Source organism: Myripristis murdjan, chromosome 15 (genome assembly GCF_902150065.1).
Source record: "Myripristis murdjan chromosome 15, fMyrMur1.1, whole genome shotgun sequence".
Taxonomy (NCBI): domain Eukaryota; kingdom Metazoa; phylum Chordata; class Actinopteri; order Holocentriformes; family Holocentridae; genus Myripristis; species Myripristis murdjan.
The window spans coordinates 23002148-23023879 of NC_043994.1; the positions used below are offsets into that span (position 1 = coordinate 23002148).

Sequence of the window (21732 nt, forward strand, 5' to 3'; positions counted from 1 at the left end):
CTACTTGACCACAGTGAATTGTCTTTGTTTACTGTCTTATCACACTACCGCTGCATGATGCGGTTCCCAGGTTTTGTCTTTGGACCAACATGTCAAGTCACTGACACAATCATGTTTAAAACTAAGAAGCATTTCCAAACTCAGGTCTCTTGTGTTGAAATCTGTGATGGACATGATTATACATTTCTTCATCATGTTCCATTTTGAATGTTGCAACTCAATTTTTACTTGTCTTAAAGGGCCATACCAGTGATTTCACATGTTTAGTGTAACAAACATGTGAAAAAAATATCTAAATATGTAATATCTCCAAAATATGTGTGTATATCTATCTATCTGCCTATCCCAACAAACTACTGTATGTTTGTTGGTATTGTTTTCATTATGCTCTTAATATTTCAATTTAATAATATTTCAATTTTATGCTATGTTTGCTACTTATGAAACTCTTTTGGACCTTTGTTTGTGTAAGGTGCTATGTAAATAAACTTGACTTCATTATGTTCTTTTCTGGTGATCTGTGATGGCAGCCATTTCTCCTGCTGATGTGAACTATGCAGAGACGCTGAGCACTTTACGCTACGCCAGCCGAGCGAAGGCCATCGTGAACTCACCTGTGGTGAATGAAGACTGCAGCGTCAGGTTGATCAGGGAGCTGCAGGCAGAGATTGCCAGGCTCCAAAGGCTGATAGAGGAAGCCAGTCAGGTCTGCTCCCACTGTGGGCAGCTGCATATGTTCAAACTCACATAAAAGGCCATCAAGCATGGTGCAGTATGCATGTTGACAAGGTTGTATTCACGGAGGTCATAGGCCAGTCTGCCTTTTGTTTGTTTCTTTTTCAGGTTTCCCGTGAGAACCCGACTGCGTCTTTGAAGGTAGAAGAGAGGCTGCATCAGAATGAGGCAAAGGTTGGCCACTCTCTGGAGTATGGTGTTTTGATTTATTCCTCTTTAAATGATGCCTGCCATCCCTGCTTGCTTCACTCCCCACCCCCTCCACCCCCCACCACATCCACCCCCCACAATCCCCAAGTTAGTGAAGGCGCAGCAACACCTCATTTGTGTATTTACAGCGTTGCCGTTATAATGTCACGATCCAACATTACCTTACAGAAAAATGCAAAACAACACATCAGCTGCACAAATCGTTTAACCTTGAAAAATCAAGCAAAAACTGTGAATTCATGACCTTTTTCTAGCATAATTCACGATTTCCATGTCTTCCTTGCCGTTGCTCTCCCACTCTCTCTCTCCTTGTTTATCTCCTTGCCTTTCTCATACACACATGACTGAGCCCACCAGATGGCCCTATGTGTGCCTGAGCATTGTGGCCCCATCCGGCCACCTCCAGAGAGCTTTTAGAAGTCAACATGAGCTTGAAAAATAAGCAGTGTTGAGTAGTTTTTTTGGCTGTTGGTCTACAGCCTATGATTCTGTAAGATTTCTCTGTCATTTTTTTTAAATAGATAAGTGATAGGAGGTTTTTGAGCACATATCTTGGGGCCAATTTAATATTGGTTAGCCTCACTCAACAAAAGCCCAGTATGATTCACTTTGCTGGCTGGCTCATGGACATGAGCTGGTGGATAACAAGACAGAAAATAATTGAAGAGAATCATTTGATGAGGCACTTTGTTCCAATGTTTTACAGTTTTTCTTTGTTCTTTTATTTAATCATAGATGCGTAGATCGTTATAAAGTCGACCAAAGACCAAACTAACTGTTGGAAAGTAAATGCATACACTCTGAAAACTGAAAGCATGTTTTTTTTTTTTTTTTTTGGTTAAGAGCTGTGATGAAGTTATTTTCTACACAGACGTGTTTGTTAGGTGTCCTTGCTCCAAGACGGCTGGATACATATGCATTTTTTTCATGCTCCCCTTATAATTTCTTCACTCTGTTATAACATTTGTATTGCTTTCGATTTTCATGTCCAAGATCCATAGTAATGTTTTTTTTTTATTTTCATTTATGCTGCTGCTCTAAGGATATACTGGAATAGATATTGCAAATGCTTCATTGAATACAAGGCCACCGAGTGTGTAGAATTGCAAAGTCGGCTTCATTAATTTGAACACAAACATTCAACAAATCGGCAAGCCTCCAGCAGCAGTTTTGATAGACGTTGCTGCTTGCAGTTAGGACATCCCACCAGATGGTGTCACTGCAAGTCTGGTGAACAGCCTCAGACTCTTCAGGGACTGGAAATGGTAATAAAAGTAGAGAGTCAACCTGGCATTTAAATTAAATTTTACATCTATTTAGAGGAGAACGGGATCCAAAAGTCAACTGAGCTGTTGTAATGGTCCTGAAGTTAACATGTGATGATGTTGGGAGAGTCTGATAAAGAGAGGCAAAGCCAAAATGCCTTCTCCAGCCACCCCATATGGTTTCTCTGAGGCTGGGAGAGAGCTGCAGCATCCTCACAGCAACACCCATCGCCTCTGTGTGCCAGCCCAGAGTTTTCACTAAACACTTTTCACTGGTTGAATTTGTGCCCAAACTCCCAAATAGCAACACCAAATGTCATCTGTTTGGGGCTCATCATACCCAGCCAAGTAGCCTGCTGCATTATGCATTGAACTATGGAGCACGGCGCTCATAAAATGTAGGGTGACATCATGTCTCTATCATATATGAGAGCCTTTTATTGGCTGAATACATTTGCGCATGTGAGGAATTTAGCCCAGTGCTTGTATGTGTTCTTTTCAGAGTATACAGAGTCTTTTCAGAGAGAATAAAGGACAGTGTGTGTCAAAAAACAAAACAAAACAAACAAACAAAAACAGATTTGGTTAAAAGAAGCAGATGGTTGTTAAAAAACAAGGGAACCCACTAGTTTTTGCATAGGGTTGAATTAAAGTGTTTAAGGACTTGAAACAGCGTTGATTCCAGAAATATTAGGCTCTTTCGCTCATAAAATGTCTCAGGATAGATTTGTGTATTTATTCGACAATATTAGTGCTTTTTTCTGCAATGCTTCCTGTTAAAGTTTCCTATTAGAAAAGTGAACACCTGACATATGAATGCCATTTATGAGTGTGAGTTGGAGAATTGACATTATATTCCGTATGGTGGGTAGCAAGTGACATTTAGTGGCTCGACAGCCCTTTATTCTTGACAGTGTATTGGAACTCATTAGCAGCTGTCACTGCTGCTAATTAAGAGGTCTAGATTATTGACATATGGCACTTTCGTTTCTGACCGTCCAGCGTATTAATTAAAGTGGCTGTGTTGTAAATCTCTGCCTGCATGTTCAAGGGGAAACGACTTTGTGCTCAGAGGCAACATCGTCCATCTCCACTGGCAGAGCTGAAGTGCAGAGCAATATGCCTTATTTGGGGCCGTGCCCGTCCATGTAGCAACACCTGTTATGATGCATGACACAACGTGGCACCTAGGCTAAAAGGCCACTGTACTGGTGACCGGCTGGCACACTGATATTGCCATAACTCTAACTGTTTGATGAATGACTTTATGGATTTGACATTTGTCTCCCTGTGCATTTGCATTCTGCCCAGGTGAAAAATGATAAGTGGGATTCCTACATCGAATGCTGTGGAGACATTAGAGGTGCCGGCTGGCTCTGTGCAGCACAGAGAGGCATATCCCAGACCCAGTTTCAGGTTACCTGTTTCAAAATTCAACACACGGACTGTGAATTGTACAGGTTGACTTGGCAAACTAAGGCCTAATCAAATTTGTGGCATTTGGTGAGAGCTGATTCAACCAAATGACCTTCAGCATTTGCTGTTTAATCAAATATGATGGCCCTGATGTAATTCGTCATGCTGTTTGACTTGCCTGTCAGGCAGTGTACGTAGGGCATCTTCTGTGTTTTCATGGACATGTCTTTTGTGTTGGGATATGTCTTCAAGGGTATGTATATTTTTTTGGTTAATTCTGATGCTGCTCTTGCTGAGGGCTGGATGAAATTTGTGCTTGGGCTGTGAGGGGGACAAGCTGACCAAGGAACAGTGTAAACAGAATTTGAATTCTGTATTCAAAGCAGATTTGGAATGCAAAGTTATTCGTCAGCTTCCCAGATTGGTTATAGGGCATGTGGGAAAGAGAAAGTAATTAATATGAGATGGATTCCAGAGCAGCCTCTTACCATACAGAGACAACAACAGATTGAGAGAACAAAAAAGGGTAGGAAGAGAGTAAAGTGGAAATGCTGTCCTACTGCAGGGGAATACACACACACACACACACACACACACACACACACTTGAACGCACCCAAATCGGTGTGTAGTGCTGCGGCCTGAGTGAGGTTTAAAAGGCTCCTCCAGCCATCTTTTATTGTAACACTGGTGGGAGGAACCTCAGTTTCCGTAAGAAAAAATGAGCAGAGCGTTTCTTTGATCTTAGAAGTCTTTGTATCCCCAAGACTCAAACATGCTATACTCAGCAGAATGAAATAACATAAACCTTGCATGCCCTGACGCTTGCTCTGTTTAATGTCAATTTGCTTCATACTCTTGGCAGTTATATATCATGTGTTGTCATTATAGCATTTCATGACCTTTACATATTCACAAGTCAGCACCTAAGCCTTGACACATTGCTTTGAATTAAGTTTGGACCTTCACTCCACAGTACAGTTTGGCTCTACAGTAGTGGCTCTCAGTTTGATTCTTGAAAATCAGTATTTATTCTGCTAATTTATAATGACGGGTACATGCATTATGTTTGTCACTCATGCTAACGAGGGCTGAAATCTGCTTGCTGAATCTAATTTTGGCCCCAAACTTAATCCTTTTGCATATTACTATAATATATGACAGTGCAGTTAGATTGTCCTTTGTTGAATTAAACAATCAAAGAGACAAATGAATAGTGTGGAAATTACACGGAAATATGAAATGTATTCAGAATGCAATAGTGGAAATATCTTTTTTTTAAAAAGTGTCAATTATAAATATGATAAATATGAAAATCTGAAGAAAGACAAATGGTGAGATTACAGCCTAAACACAATATTTGGAAAATGTGCTTTGATAAGTGACTTCAACTTTGGAGTTGTGACTTGCGATGAATATGTAATATCGACTCCAGCTGGAGAAATAATACAACAGTCATCCAACAATGTTGTTAATCAGATCAGCCATGTTGCTACCAGCATATGGCCTTTTCCACTTTTGAACCATAGTTTGTGTATTATTATACTATAACCAGAGAATTGAGTTTAGAGTCTATTTTATACGTAGCACACACAAATGAGACAGAGTAGAACTAAGGACCATTAACAAGACTTGAATACAGTGTTTCTGTGAGTAAATATAATGGAAAATGTATACCTAAGAAATGTTAACACAGAGCTATACCGTTTGAAAATTAGCCTTTGAATTGTCTTTCCTGTATGCATCATTTGTTCTAACTTGGTAAAGACCATTAATCTGTGGATATCAATGGGGTTCCTTTTAAGGAAATTAGCTTTTGAAAGCAACAGAGCACTGCAAATGCACACGTTTTTTCCCCCCTATTTTTAATGAAGAGTACCTTCTGATGAGTTCCTTTAGGCAAGTTGCTCTGCTCGACAAGGCTGATGGGCAGTCTGGAGAGGATGATTGGTCTGCCCGCTACAGTAGCATTTGATATGCATGCAAACCAAGTCGGGAACCTGAACTGTTGCGGCACTGAGAAAAGCCATTAAAAATTCTACCCAACCACAGATGATGGCTTTTAATGGGAGCTTAAATGCTGCCCAAGCCTGGCTGCTGGTCTAGGCCACAGTTAATTATGTTCACCAGCTGCCTCAATCTGAGGGGAGAGAGAAAGGCAGACTTTCTCCTCACAGCAGACAGACTGACTGAGTCACTGGGTGTGGTGGGGAGCAACTTTCTCTGGTGTGTGTATATGTGAGGAGAAAATAAGAGGATCTCATCTGTTCCTGGTGTCTTAGGAAAGTGACACAGTGCATTAATCTGCCAGACTGCTCCTCACCTCTAATGAAGTCTGTGAAGAATCCCTTTTAATTAAGTACAGGGGCTGGGGTCGATGCCTCTCCCTCTTCATTAGAAAAAAGGATTTCTCACATCTGCCAATGAGGGAGGTGGTGGTGGTGGACACGTCTCTTCACTCCACAGTCCAATCTATACAGAGGAGAGCAGGAGGAGGTCGAAAGGGAGGGGAACTAGTTTATGCAGAGTATTGCCTCTGAATCCTCCATGTGTGAGATATTTTCTGCTCTGCCTCTTGGGGAGGTACTTATGATAATCCATAGCAATGTGAAGCATTAGTCCACCATCCTAACGGAAGAATTCTTCTGATAGGGCCTCTCATGCTCGGGTAGACTCTTGGGTTATTGAGCTGGAGCCACTGCCCTGGAAGGAAAAGGTTGTTGGCCTTCAACCTTAGCCTTGAAAGTTAAGTCCCTCTTGATGGCTTAATTCAGTCTATTTTTTTAGCCTGGCAGGTCATCTGAGGGCAAGTGTTTCATTTCGTGTGGGATAATTGCCAAATTAACTGCTGAATTAACTTATATTCTGCCTACTCCCTGTCCGGTCGTTTCTAGAGCTTGTCTCTGCACCATTTTTGTCTAGTTAGAAATGAAATTGATATTAAATGAAATTTTATATGAAGGTAAATGAATATCTCCCTGTGATAGACAGACACACAATAAGGCAGTGTGGCTCAGGCTTCTATTCCCCAGCAACAATTGGAGGAGGCAGTGGAGCGGTGTATGGGACAGATCAGAGGTTTATGTATAGCCATCCTGCGCTTTAGAAATAGCTTTCACGGATTAAATCAATTTCTCTACCTCTTATCACCTTCCTGTAGAGAGGTGCTGAAACGCCATTAAATACATATTTAGCAGGGATTTCTGGACAAGTCGGATGGATTTTTCACGTGGACATTAATTTCTGTCTGACTTTCGGGTTGTGATGTAACTGTGGTGTTGCTGCGTGCGTGATTGGCTGTGATCTGAATGTCACTATGAGGCAGCATTAAACACTGACCCATGTGTGAAATATGGACATTTAAGTGTTTTCCATTATTCGCATCCTTCGATAGGTCGCGTGCGTCTTGAAATACCATTTTTCAAAGGGGAATATGGAAAATGCCATCATGAAATTGCATTATGATTCATTTTACCTCAGTTCTTCTCTTTTCCTCAACAAATACTGACAGAACGTGTTGCGGCATTTGTATGTGGTGAATGGCTTGCTTGCACGTGATATGAGGCCATCAGAGACAGAGGAATTCACTTTAGCTTGACCTTGCATACAACAGCTGTCATCCTTACAGACAAATGGTGGACAACACGACATTAGCACAAGTTTGTTGCCGTTATCAAAAGTTGACATGCTTTCATCAGGCCTGGGAGTATTTTAATAGCAATTTTGAATGTTTATAGCTATGTATCACTAAAACCAATGGTGCATGGTATACCACCCACATTCAGTGAGTGGGTGTGAGTGTGTATGTGTGGCGGCTCTGCAACGCTCAGTGAACACCATGTACAGTTTGACTCTAGCCATGATAATCTGAATGATTTATAGTGCCTCTCTTGCCGTTAGCCACTCTCCTGCTTCATGGCGACACATGGTTGGAACGCCACTATTATTCTGCTTGGCCTTCAGGCAAGGAAGAGCACTCATAAAGAATTCAGTTTTCTGCTGGTTGCCATTAAATGTCTGTCAGCATTTTTATTTTATATTGTGCGACATTCTGGCTACAGGCTATAGAAAGAGGATATTATTTTTTCCTCATGGTGCGTTCTCCTGCGTCCCATAGGAGGAAACGCTGGCTCTGAGGAAGGAGGGGAGTGGAGTCATCCTGGACTGCCAGCTTCCCCATCTGATTGGCATCGATGAAGACCTGCTCAGCACTGGCATTATCCTCTATCATTTGAAAGTGAACAAAGCCTCTGTCACACACATTGCATTTACATCATGTTTTCACCTAAAAGTGTGTATTTTTAGGCCTAAGAACCAACATTACATGTATGAGACAATAGCTGTTTTGAATCAGTTTATTTTATTTGTGTTGCATTTTTTTCCACACAAGTCTTACCTTTTTAATCTCACTGTAGGAGGGCAGAACCCTGATTGGCCGAAGTGAAGCATCATGTCGGCAGGATATCGGTGAGTTAGAATCAGGGTGGAAGTAACTAATTATATGTTCTCAAATTACCATTATGGAGCAGCTTTAGTAGAAGTCAGTGATTTTATTCAACTAAATACTGAAGGATTGTACTTACCTACATTTTACATCTCATCCATTAGAGTGCACATTTTGTAGGCCCTCTGTCAAAATCCTGAATTGACACCCGGTGACTCCACAGTGAACAGTCAGTCAGCAGAGATAACAGAGTAATGTGGCTTCACTTTGTTGGTGCACTTTTTAGAAGAATTTCCAACTTTTAGAACTGCATGGAAAAGATCAAACAACTACCAAAGTTATTGTTTCTAAAAGGCAACTTTTACTCATACAAGTACAGATGGAATTAGATATTTTTACAGTCATACTCCTTACCTCTACTTGTGTAAAATATCAGCAAAGTAGTTTATTCAGTACTCTACTGTCTACTTCTATTTCACAGGGTCCAGAATCATTTCCATTTGTTAAAACATGGTTCATGGAAAGTTCCTGGACCCTAATTTTGACCTTGCTCAGGAGGTGACCGCACCTCAGTACCAGGAACCTTTAGGAGGAGCTAGCTAGTTGACCTTGACCGGTTAAGCATCGATTTGACCATACTTCTTTAAGCATGCAATATTAAGAGTTATCAGTATCTGGTGAGAATAAAGTATTTTGAATACCTTGTGTGGCGAGAATAAAGTATTTTGAATACCTTGTGTGCATTGTTTAAGAAACTCAGCTTGACTTGGCTATTAGAAATGAAAAAGCGATTTTAAAATTTCACAGCGTTGGGGAGAGCTGGGCACTCGAGTGCACAGCCAAACAGTAGGGGGGGAAAATGAAGCAAGACTACAAAAAGATTAAGACTGAGATTTTTTTATGAGGCCTTCACAGCTAGTTCTTTACACAGTGGAAAAGGAAACAAAAGGCATTCCCTGAACTTCATGGATTCTGACAAGTCCCATGTTATGGAAGGTTCTGGGTGTTACCCCTGGTTGTCAAAAAGGTTTCTAGTGCTCTTTCCACCTCTGGTCAGGAGTCAGGATGTAGGCTCACTACAGTATGTTATCAGCTGCTGTGTCATTCATTAGACTGAGGGTAAGAAGCATCCTCTTGTATGATTTCATATTTTACTGTGCTGCAGCGCTCCACGGGCCTGGGCTGCTGAGTGAACACTGTGTGCTTGAGAACTGTGCCGGGACCGTGAGTCTGATCCCTCAGAGCGGTGCACTGTGCTCAGTCAACGGGACGGCAGTAACTCATCCCTGCACGCTGACTCAGGGTAATGTTTCTGCTACACCAAGGTGCTAATGTGATATTCTAAATGAAAATGTAAAAATAAATTCAAAAAAGCAAGGCAAGTCTGGACTAAAAGATTCAGAATTATTCAGTCAGTGGTATGCAAGACTTTCTGCTCTATTTTAAATGCATGCATACGAGATTGCTTCCTTTTTTTTTTTTTCACATGGACTCCACTTTATGACCCTGGGTCTCCTGTGGCAGTGAGACCGTGTGCACTCAGGGCATAAGTGGATTGTGAACACGGCCCTCCACAGGGCAGATGCCATTTCTCTTACTAAACATTTTGAAGGGCGAGAGGCCCTGGACAAAGCCCCAGACAAAGCCTCAGGCCCTCCATTTAATTGGCAGATGGAGCTGATAGGGCCGACAGGTTTGAAGTGGGCCAGAGCATTAACCTTTCAAAGGACGGAGCCTAGCTGAGCTGAAACTCCTGCCTCCCCCCAGAGAAGACCCTGCTTGCCAGGGCTTGGAGTTTTCCCTGCTAGCTGCCTCCTCTTTCACATTGCAGTGCTTTAGTGAGATAAAAACTGCACACAGAGGCAGACAGTGCAGGGCCTGGCCACGCTAGTCTCTTTTATAACCATTTCAATTTACCCAATATCCCCTTCAGAAACGGCTGCATCTGAAGCTATTTTCTTGAACAAATGATAGTAATTTTCAGTCCAACAGCAGCTGGAATCTATCACAGGCTGTCTTCTCAGGTGCTTTGTCACTCGTCAGAAGTCATTAATAGTAGCAAGATTAGTATTTGCCCTGCTGAAGAGAGTGGAGGAGAATGGAGAGAGACCCCAAAGAAAATCTGTGGATGTGGCCTATATGAGTGTGAGCCTGATATATAAACCCTAATATCACTTCAATTCCATAGCTTTACAAGACTTCCCAAGTTTCTCTAGCCTATTTTCTCTGTTAAATCATCCCCCTGGTCTAGGTCGGTGCCAGTCATATTGGAGATTGTGTTCTTCATGGCAATTCATTCACTTTACCCCAGCAAAAGAAAACTGAGGAGAACTTTTGAGCTATTTGTCAAGTCCCCCTTCCCTGCAGCAGTCCCACAATGACAGAAAGATTCCCTTGCCAAGGTTTATTGTTCCTCAGCTATTTATGCATGATGAATACTGTCCCACACCTCCAAAGGTGGCATGGTAGACTTGCAGTCCTAATACTGTCAGTTTCAACTCTCTTGAAACAAGTCATGTTTTCCTTCTGCCAGTCTTTCTCCAAACATAATGCAGAACTTGATGTTGAGAGCCCAGTTGTGTGCATAAGCCTTTATCACAGGATACTAAACTTTGAAGTGGCTGGTAAATTAGTAAAATGTAAATTTTCTCATGCAAAGCCTTTGTTTCTGCCATGTGTAGGTGCCATCTTACAGCTAGGGAGAGGGACCATGTTCCGCTTTAACCACCCTGTAGAGGCCGCCCAGCTCAGAGAGAAGCGCAAGGTACAAATGGCACCAAAAAACACCACAGACACACCTTTATAGGCTGTGCTCAGTCTTCTGCTTATTTGTAGAGAAGAAAGCACTGTACCTCAACTGCATTATGTGTTGATAATTTGAACAAGCTGTAATAGCTGCTGCTATCACAGCAAACAGAACTTGTGTTCAACTCTCAAGCACTTATCACAAACTCCACACCACAGCCAGTGTGATCTACATTGACTTTTCATGATCCATGCAACAACTACTACCCTCCTCTCAGCTGGCGCTGGCTGCTGCTGTTCCAAACTGTGAGCTGCCTGGGTAGTGTGAAACCCCACCTCCTCTTTGTTCTGATTAATTAGCTCACATAAAAGTGGTCTACATCATGTGCACTCTCTCTAAAAAGCTGAACTGTTCTCAACTTTAGAAAGCGTTTGCTCTGCCTAAAAAGAGGCCAGGTGCAGCGCCTTTTCAAATTGGCTGCTTTCCGTGTGCTTCACAGCAGCTCCCTGTTGGCTTTCATGTTTAAAAAAATAATAAATAAATAAATAAAGACTATGGAAGTTAGAAAAAAGCAGGATAGTGTGAACACACCTCTTCTCCGCACCACCAACAAGAGTTTCTCTGCTATAATTTTGAGTGTTTAGAATGAGTGTATGATTAAGTTGATTTAATCATACACTTGAAAAGCCTGTGCAAACTTCAGTCTGTATAACAATAAACAAACACACATCCACACTCACTTGCTCACACACACATACACACACACACACACACTGTTGTCCCTGTGCTGAGCCAAGAAAGCAGCATGTGCGTTAGAAATTGCTTTAAATTTACGGAACACTGGTTTGTAGTGTCATTTCATAAATTAATTAAAACACCATGGGAGCAATTTAAATTATGTTTATTTATTTATTTATTCATTTATTTATTTATTTTTACCTTTATTTTACAGGAAAGAAATCCCACTGAGATTAAAAAACTCTTTTCAGAGGGAATCTTGGGCAAAATGTCAGAAAAATAACATGCATGTTTAAAATTTATATATGTAATCATTATTTATTTATTTTTTTTTAAACATAGCAAACCACACAGAAACATAAGTTTGCGCAATCAATTGAATTGCATTGTGAAACTGAGTGGAGTGTTGTGTCATAGCAATGGTGATGGTTTACTTAAACCTGTTGATTTCTTCTAATGAAATAATTGTTCAAACTAGCCGACATACTGTCTTTCTCACACATACATATCTGCAGAGATACAAGGAAATGCCTTTGCTAATAGTCTGAGAATGTGGCAGGCAGCCAGTTTGTATGGGATGTTTTCTTTTCAAACAAACATACGTATTTACAGAGCCCAGCCCAGCAGGTAATGGAATGTATCCAGTCTGTTAAGAAACTTAATGTATATTTAGGGCGCTGATTTCTGGGCCTGCTGCCTCTGCGGCCCATGAAATGGCTTTAATGGTCTAGGAAACTGGCTTCTTGAAATAGTGTCCACAAACATTTACAGCCTGGAAATCTGGTAATACTTAGAATGCTGCCATTTTCATTGTAAATCAAAATTAAGTTATGTTTCTGTGTCCATGTTACTGTGGCTGTGATGAGCGAGTGTGATTTATTGTAATGTGTGAAAGAAAACAGCCTGGTCGATGAAAAGCCAACAACTCAAATTAGGACCCGTTTCGCCATTTCCTCTCATGCTTTCTCACATTTTATACTGTAAAATGAATTCATAGACCATTTTTATAGACAGAGCTGTATTTCTGGTTCCTGACAGCATTCTGCTCTCTGCATTATTGAAAACTGCGCACAGTTACAGGCAAGCGGAACGCAGACATCCCAGCCCCGCTGCGGTCCCAGGAAGTGTTTTTGCTATTCATTTTTAACATTGATTTCAAATGACATGATCTTAAGAGTTCAACACCTTCACTTGGTCTGGAAAATGTCATTGACCCAGAATGCCATACTGTGAGACTGCTTTAAATAATAGATTAAATAATGTCTGTTACATAAAGGGTATGGCATCCTATGTTAGTTTTAGTCTGATTAAATATGTGTAACCTCTCAGAGGTCTTTGAAGGGACACTATGCTAAAGATAAACTGTAAAAGCTACACAAAAAGGACTAGTTTTACTCTGTAGAAATGTTCTTTTGCAGTTTTAACAAAAGTGCACTTTCTGTCATAGAAGATGACCACTCATTTTAGGTATGCATCATCATTTTATAATGCTTTATACATTTTTATTTTTTGAAGTTCTTGTTTATCCCTGTCAGTCTGACAGTAGGTTGAGATGTCTCTCCAAATGTTGCACAGCTTGTCAGTCTCATGGGCTATGTTGTATGAAAAACGGTGATGTGTCATGAATACTGATGATATATTTACTATAATTAAACCACCGTATAATTACATTTCTGTTATAGGCTGCTGCCACTCATTTCTAACAAGGTTTTCATCTCAAAGTGCTTTCTCATTCTGTTGTCTCCAGAGGGGGCTGCTGTCTGCCTTCAGCCTGTCCATGACCGACATGTCCAAGTCTACTGAGAACCTGTCCAGGGTAATGCTGCTCAATCCAAGGTGAGCCACATGCAGACATGTTTAATAACTCTCTAAGTTCTGCGACTCAGGCATAACTGAAACACCTCCACCTTGATCTTCACAGTGTGCCTGCTCACTGAACAGTATTCACTGGGCATGCAGACCAAATCAAAGCTGTAAATCATGTTTGCTTTCATGTGAGTGGAGGTGGGAAGAGCACACATGCAAAAAGCCGCTCTGAAGTGCACCTGCTTTGTAGTCGAGCCCTGGACATCACAGCAGGCATCATTTCTGAGGTCTGGCATGATCTGATACCCTGATGTTTTACAGCAGCTCTGCCTGTCTGACATGCAATTTCCTTCACAAGGCAAGAATCCCCAAACGGCAGCGCTTCGGCAGGCAGGGACGCTGCATAGGTGATTTACAGAGTGAGATGGTGACAGGAGAGAGAGGAGGGAGCTGAAGCCAGGGAGAGTGAAGGGCGGAGAGAGAGCGTGTGTTATACTGGATTGATGTCCATAGGTGTTAATGGAAGTTACTGAGACACTTATCTGAGAGCAGTGCTCCTTTGACCGTCGGCAGTTAGACTGTCTGCCGCAGAGGAGAGATAACATACAAACAACACATAGAGGGAACATGTTGACACAATGCGCACAGAGAGTCGGCCTAAATCTTAATTTCCCGCGCACCATAAATATCCCACAGCATGTTCAGTTGAAACTCGTCTGCAGAAGTCAGCATGTGTGTGTGTGTGTGTGTGTGTGTCAACCTCAAGATGTGCACTGGGAGAAGACCTTTCTTCAGCTGCAGCGTAGATGACTAGTCCAGCCTTGTTCAGCTTGTTCGCTCAGCAACGCGTCCCTTGCAGCAAATCCTGGCAAGGAGGGAATTGATCTTTTAATTTTGACCATTTATGTTAGAACTGAGCTGGAGTTGTATGAGTGGTTGTTAGTAAATAATTTGATGTCAAGCAGTGGCTGTGGGTGTCTGCTCTGCTGTGGTAGTGACACAACAGGTATAAGTGAACTGACCTGGAATTGTCTGAGGGGCACTCTAATCACAACAACAGCAACCTTAATGACTGCATCACAGTTGGTGCCCTGACTTCTTCATTTGAGACTCCGGTTAGGAATAGAGAAGCGGCATTACCAAATAGTCTGACCTATTCCCGTGTCATGGGAACACTACACATTTTAAATTTTGCCCCAATCTTTGGTTCACTGATTTGTATGTATGCAGTATTTTTCCTGTTTACAATACCACCTGAATGATAATCAACTCACTTGGTCTTGCCTTTTAGCCTGTGTTGTAGAAAATCCTCCTCTTCCACTATACCAATAAAGCCTTCCCTCGAGTGACCCCACAGTTTGCAGATTTTAATGCAAGCCTTTCAAGTAAAGCATTATCTTACAGAGCAAACCAGCGGACTGTTTCCATTTATAAAAACGCAAAGCTGTAAATCGCCTGTATAATTTGCCTCCTGTCTGAGCTTTATTTTGGCTGAAATTAGTGGAGATGATCATGGCTCTCTTTTGTTAGATGGAGTGTTTTCAGAAAAGCTCAGGAATTTGATTGGTTTGATGATGCCACTGTTGGAGGCCGAGCTCTAAGTGGGGTATTGATTTTCAGTGCAGACTGTGCTTGGTTTCTCTATTTTTTTTTTTTTTCTATCATACACAAATGCTTCATGGTATTTGGTTGTAAATGTGGGAGCATCAAAAGAATATATTTGGCTTGTTGCTGGATTGGAACAAAAAATGATGGTTGGTCTGCTGGAAACTTCCAAATGGATAGCAGAAACGAGCAGGGTGGATGTTTATGTTTATGTGTAGGCATGTTTTTACATGTTGATGTGCCCTGAATATGAATGTTTGGCTGTCTACATGACATATTTGTTATATTGCCATAAAAGGTGGACCCCTGTGGTTGATTTAGTCTTAAATGGACTGTAACAGAGACAGTCCGTAAAAGATCAGCTGAAATGCTGCTCCTCCCAGCCTAGCAGGTCAGGACTCTGAGAGCTCCCAGTGGTGGAGTCGGCCAGCTGATGTTTGACCCACGCAGCTTTTAATGGCCACCTTCACTCTCCAAGTCCCTCCTGTGACAGCCCTCTCAGGATACTCCAACTCTGGTCAAAAGGCCAAGTGGAAACTTGACTGTTTGCCTTCTCTGGCCACAGACAGGTTGTTATTAGGAGCTCAGATCCCCTGAAATAGGGGAGACTTTGCACTGGCCAGTGTCCATCACTCTAGCAGCTCCTGGCCACCAAAGCCTCTCGCCTCCAGCTTAAGTGCTGTTAGAGCAATCTTAAAACCAATTGGCTCTGAAGACTGTGATTTTATTGTCCAGATTTGTTTTTTGTATTACAGTTATTTCAGTTTACTCTCAGCTGCCTCGTTTTAGTAAAGGTACAATTACCTGCTTCTTTCAGTTGTCCAGGTTGTAGTTTGGAAAACAGAAACAAGATGCCCTGGAAAAGTTTGGACACCAGAGGTGTGAGAAAACATTGTGTGTAAGACATATTGGAGCACTTACATCATGCACACTGCATACATGATAAATAAGTTTAAATAAATAAACTAAACTAAATAAATAAGTTTCATTAGGAGGCTGGAGGAGAAGCACAGCCAGGAGGAGGTGGAGTGGCAGCATGTCCAGGACAGCCTGCGCAGACACATCCAGGACATCAAAACACCTCCGAGGCTGCAGCGTGGGACGCCTGATCAACAGAGGGCAGGAGAGGAGACGGAGGGGAGAGAGATGGATGAGACCAGCTGTGGGTAAGCTAGGGAAAATGAGCTGTGCTGCTGTGCTGGGTCAGTGGTGATGCTGATGCAGCTAGCATTGTTGATCCATTTCAGTCCTCTGTCACTGCAAGACCAGAGCAGTGTACGCCCCTCTGTATGTGAAAGATTCAGAGCAGAGTAAAAGGTTCGTATCAGGCCTTACAACACTTGGTCAGCTTCTTACACCGGTAATCTAATGCATCCCACCCCAGATCAGTGTCCCTCTGTTTACTTGGATTGTGAGCAGAATAGACAAACATTGCTGAGTGCAAAACATCCTCTTTATTGATCTCCGGATCTGCAAAAATCCTTTAATCGTCAGGGGGACATGCACTCTGCCCCTCTTGTTGATGCTGTCAAGGCGTTAGTGCTTCTACTTTCCCACCCCCTCAACTTGCTGTAATACACAAAGCTCTGCCAAAGCTGCCGTTTGCTGTCAGAAATCATTCTGAGCTGTATATTTGGTCCCCCCCAGAGCACTGAGTATTGTATGTAAATCCTCAAATCTACATGCACAGATTCTATTTAATTTCACAGCTAGTTGAGTGGCTCTAATCTCATCCAGCCATTTGGGCTGTTTGCTTTTCAACTCTAATGGATGGTTTTTGTGAAGGGGGGTTGGAGGGTATTGAAATCTTGTCTTTTGCCTGCAAACTGTTTGAAGTCTCTAGTGTCACACCGCAGCAAATAATTAAATTGCTTTTGAAAACAAAGAGCCTGGCAGCATGTATTAGAATATAAACCCAGTTGCGCTGCACACCCCCTCATATTAGGATAAGATGTTTTGGTTTTTTTTCACCCTGATAGAATAAGAAATGTATTATTTCAATCTTCTATCTAAACTGTCTACTTTTTCAGCAGGATGGACAGGATTGCTGCTGTGACTGCCGACTCTAGACTCCCAAGCAGCTCTGCACCCTCTGCCTCACCGGAGAAGTGCATGACCATGGTATGTACACACATTTTTACTGTAATTATTTTTAATCACATTTACATTCTTTCCTTAATACAGACTTACAGATTTGTTTGGATTTACTCATCATACCATGGTTAGATTCTCTATTTGAAGTTTAATATGAATTTAGTTTTTAGTTTTTAAGGAACCAAATAAAGGTCAAATATGGAGTATGTAAGAGTGGTGAGCAGGGCTCTGCAGGTTGTGGTTTGTTTGCCAAAAGTGACTACAATGACACTGTGCAGTTGAAGCACTGGTCCCTTTTGTCTTTGCAAAAGAGAGCAAAATGTCAATACCTACCCTCCTCTCCAGCCAGGCCCAATCCAGATTTTTATGAGGCATGAAATGCTTTTTCCCTTGGCTTGTTTTGTTTGTTTATTATGCACATATTTCAACCCTATTACACTTTCCTGCAGGGGTTTCAAAGAAAATGGCATTCATTTTGTGAAAGCATATTGCAATGAGAGCACTTTTGAAATATTTCTGTTTATACATGTACCTTGTTATTCCTCGCTCTATTTGCCCATTAATGCCTTGATATATTCATACATGATTTAAAATCATGCTTTTAAGGTAGGGGTTGGAAACTCTAACAGTGTTCCTTTTCAACACAGCATTTGTAATTATTTTTTGGAGAAAAGCCGATATAAAAAAAAAAAAAAATCAGGATTATTGAATTGCCCTACATGAAATCTATAAAGATTTTTACTTTCACTTTCCCTCTCCCTCACTCTCTCTCACTTCTCTCACACTGCAAATTAGGACATGCCTGGGAAATGTCCTGTCTCTCACGCTAGTTTTGAAGTGGATGGAGATACACTGCAGGGTGGGATAAGCACCAGGGATGGTCAGGAGCAGGAAAGGGACTCATCTCATAAATCAGGGCCAGGGCTTATGTCTGAGAGGCTGTGGAAGAGAGGTGAGATTGGGGCTAGAATTGAAAGTTATGGGGGAGGGGGGCTTTTTTCAGGGGATGCCAGCCTCCAGCAGACAAGTGTCCTGGGCCTGGGTGATGGATGTGGCGTGGAGCCGGAGGGGAATGCTAACAAGAGCCATGGTGTTGTGGCTGACGGCTACAAGGGGAGCACTGGCTCTAGTGGGAGCTCATTAGGCAGCGTGTCCCACCTGCAGAGCACCGGAGGAGATAGCTTCAGGTCTGTCCTCCCACTGACGAGTGCTCGTTCTGAGCTCTCCAAAAAGACACACAGCGCTCAGGCAGCCTGCTGTCCACCCGAGGAAACTGTCTTTGAGGACCAGTCCAGCTGTGAAGAGATTGATGAATCCAGGGGTTCAGAGGAGATCCTGGGAGAGTGTGAAGCAGAGACTGCAGCTCAGAACACAAGACAGGGCTCTCTGGTCAATAGGGTTTCTTGGATGGTCCAAGAAGCCGCCTCCAGAGGCGTGAATTGCCTCTGGAGCTCTCCTATGGTGTTGCAGCAGGTCAGGGAGGAAGGGCTACAGCCTGTTGGGGCACGCTGGTACAGTCAGGTAGTCTCTCTGGTCAGAGGGAGCCAAGTCCTCTCTGCAGTGAAGGAGAGTCACGTCCTCTCCCTAGTCAAAGAGAGTCACATCTTCTCTTTGCTAAAGGACAGCTACATGTTCTCCTTAGTGAAAGAACTGCCACTCATACAATACATCAAGGTGGAGCTAACACAAAACTGTCAACCAGAGGAGGTAGCCAGGACAATTCAGGCCAACACCAGCCCAGACACAGCCTTAACCAACCTCCCAGCACCGTCCCGTGCCAAGGCAGTAGAATTGTCACAAAATCCATCTCAGGTCCAAGATGTGGGGTCAAGGGATCAGAGTGTAGAGTTAAAACAACAGGATATGGCTGATATTCATTTAAAACAAGGGGAGAGCGTGATGAAGGAACTGGCTTTCACAGCTCACCGCAGCCCTAAGCCGAAGCCACAGGCTAGCCATACACCTGTAGACAAGGATCTTCAAACTGCTGCTGAGCAGTCACTGAGGTACTCAGTGACTATGCAGATGACTGAAAATGTGCAGAACTTCTGTCAAAAGCTGGTAGAGTTCCCTGATGCTCTTGCGAACTTGCAATCTTTGCCCCTGCGAGAAGTGATAGACTCTTTACAGTCTGTCATCTCCACCTCAGTGTTCACCTCCCAGAGGACTGTGGCCCTCTACTGGCTGAGAGTGGCTAAATGCAGCCAACCACAGCCCTGTCCTGCTCTCTTGATCCTGAAGGAGTCTGGTCTCTACACCCTGACCTCTGACCCAGGGTGTCTTGTGCTATTCCATCACCTCCCTTTGCTGCAACTGAAAGAGATCCAGATAGGCTTAGCAGGCCAGACTCTACGTTTGATGGGCACTACAGAGGAGAGCATCCTGGGGATCTACACTCACAGCCAGAAGCTAACCAAAGAGCTGTGCCGTGCCATACTTGATCTAGTCTGCCTGGGGGACAGCAGGGTCTCTCAGCACCCACTGCTCCAAGGAGACTTGAAAGGGATGTCTCTAGGCTGGCAGGCTTATATTCCTGACCTGCTGTTAGATGCTGGTTTGAGGGTCTGCTGCCAGTTTCAGAAGACTCTTGCTGATTTGGTTTACCTTCTTCACGGTAACATGGGCAATCAAGAAAAGCCCAGTATGGGACAGGTGCGGCTACTACTGTACTCTAGTGTCCGGCTGTGCATTAGCCCCAACACTGACATTGAGCCATTAGCCCAGCTTGTCCTTACTGATACTCACCTAGGCCTGGTGCAGGAGGACATCATCTTTCACCCCGCTCCTTGCTCTGTCCATGTTGAGCCCCGCAACACCCAATTCCGCAACTTAACTCTTCGTCCTCGTTCAGATGTCCGATGTGTGCTTGTGCATGATGTAGATAAGATTGGAAGTACCAGACTAGATGTTTTCCTGGCAACGGTAGGGGCCAAAGGTCACCCTGAAAGGGTGACTAAGGCAGCTATCCCTCCTGTCCATGCCTCTAATTCATCTCCCCATGCAGAAGTGTGGAAATTAACTTTCGGTTGTTCCACTGAGGCTGCCTGCCTGATTAATCACTTGTCAGATGTCTGATCAAGGACTGAACAGCCAATAATGAACAGCCCAGCCAGGAATCTCTCACTCAGAGGGAGCCATGGGCGTAGTGCATCCCAGACAAACCATGCAAGATAGCTTCATAATGACATGACAACATTCATATGAATATTATGACCTTGGTTGAATTTTCTGTGTTGATTATTTTCTAGACACTTGTCATTTTAATCTTAGATTGATGTTGCACTTGTAAGTTTTACTCTAAAACGCTTGATATTCTGTTCTGTTCTGTTGCTTTTTACCAGACACTCTCCTGTAATTTTTCATGTTAAAAAGAGTTTGTTAGCTGACTGTGGAATGCTGTTTTTGTTAAGGATGTCAGAGGACTGAAACTTCAGTATTGTAAACTCAAGGACAGAAAACATGCATATCACTACCCCATCTATTACCAGTTTCATTTGTTTCATGGAAATTGTATTTTTTTAAGGATTTTACATTGCATCTCACCAAACACTTGTACTTAAATTACCAATGTTAAAGTTTTGCCAATGATATTTTATAAACATTATATTTAAAATAACAATGTTGAAATGGATAAATGTAATAATAAAATGAATTTAAAACGCCTCAGTTGTGGAGTTGGTTTGTTTATCTATTAAAATGTAGATAAGTTCCGATAGTTAAGCTTTTGACTTAGGAAAACAAAACAGTCTGATGCATCACTGCTCTGTTTCCATGTACTGTCTAATATTTTTTCTTTACTCATTTCTCTCTCTCTCTCTCTCTCTCTCTCTCTTTTGCTCTCTCACACTCTCTCTCCTGCCTTCTCTGATGTTAGCTGTGGCAATAGGTTGCTTTTTGTTCCCAAAGGACCCTTCTCTTTCTGTCTCGAAGACCCTGCATGAATCAGTATTCCACTCTTAGCACTGAACTCACCATAGGAAAGAGACGCACTTAGCATCTCAGGTCAAGGTGAGCCCCTGCTTCTCTTCAGCTACTACCTGCACAATGCCCAATGGGTTTACTTCTGCCAGTCAACACTGTCTGCCCATGGATAGACCTTTTTCATTGAATGAGGACTGCTGCTGATAGGTTGATCGTGTTCGATCTGAGAGAGACCAGCGTCAGCTTCACATTTCAGAATCTGGAGGCAGAGCCCGCTTGCTCCTCATCTTGACTTGAGTGACCCCATCCAGCATGGAAATTACCCAGACAATATAGTGCAATCAGTCCTTTTGTCCGCTTCAGCATGACTGGTGGAGATTTGGTCTCAAAATGAAGCAACACATCACACCTCATAATAGTAGTGTTTGAGCCAGGGTGAAAGCCTGGAGATGTGAAAGACTTAACTCCCCTTGCCCCAGAAATTTAATTAGTATTCAAGCCATCCACTGTGAGTTGGGCCATCTTGTGAATAAAACACAAAAGGCAGGCAAATCATAACCTAATATAACATTTTGAATTGAGACCAATAGTCCTAAGTGCAAGACAAGATTAGAATTATGGTTTTAATTTTCCACAGGTTCATTTCCCATATTTTCAGATTACGTCCAGGGTAATGTGTTGCAAATATTTTCACTGATTATGAAAGGTTTAATGTAGATGGCAAAATGAGAGACTGTCCTTTGGTAGATAAGA

At 42.5% G+C, this 21732-nt stretch overlaps 1 protein-coding gene across 5 annotated transcripts in view; it reads left to right on the plus strand.

Annotated features, from left to right (window-relative positions):
• kif16bb (kinesin family member 16Bb) overlaps nucleotides 1–20720 on the plus strand; it is a 28855-nt gene extending 8135 nt beyond the window's left edge. Inside the window, exons 10-19 of one of the 5 annotated variants that reach the window (XM_030070696.1) lie at nucleotides 522–706; nucleotides 844–909; nucleotides 7743–7862; nucleotides 8041–8092; nucleotides 9235–9372; nucleotides 10751–10833; nucleotides 13301–13389; nucleotides 15948–16130; nucleotides 16998–17085; nucleotides 17854–20720. In XM_030070696.1, coding sequence (XP_029926556.1) covers nucleotides 522–706; nucleotides 844–909; nucleotides 7743–7862; nucleotides 8041–8092; nucleotides 9235–9372; nucleotides 10751–10833; nucleotides 13301–13389; nucleotides 15948–16130; nucleotides 16998–17085; nucleotides 17854–20133 — 3284 coding nt within the window. In that variant the 3' untranslated portion in view covers nucleotides 20134–20720. Of the gene's footprint in view, nucleotides 1–521; nucleotides 707–843; nucleotides 910–7742; nucleotides 7863–8040; nucleotides 8093–9234; nucleotides 9373–10750; nucleotides 10834–13300; nucleotides 13390–15947; nucleotides 16131–16994; nucleotides 17086–17853 lie in introns of all 5 variants that reach the window. The other 4 variants (XM_030070695.1, XM_030070697.1, XM_030070698.1 and 1 more) reach the window with 4 other exon arrangements.
• Nucleotides 20721–21732: the final 1012 nt, after the last annotated feature.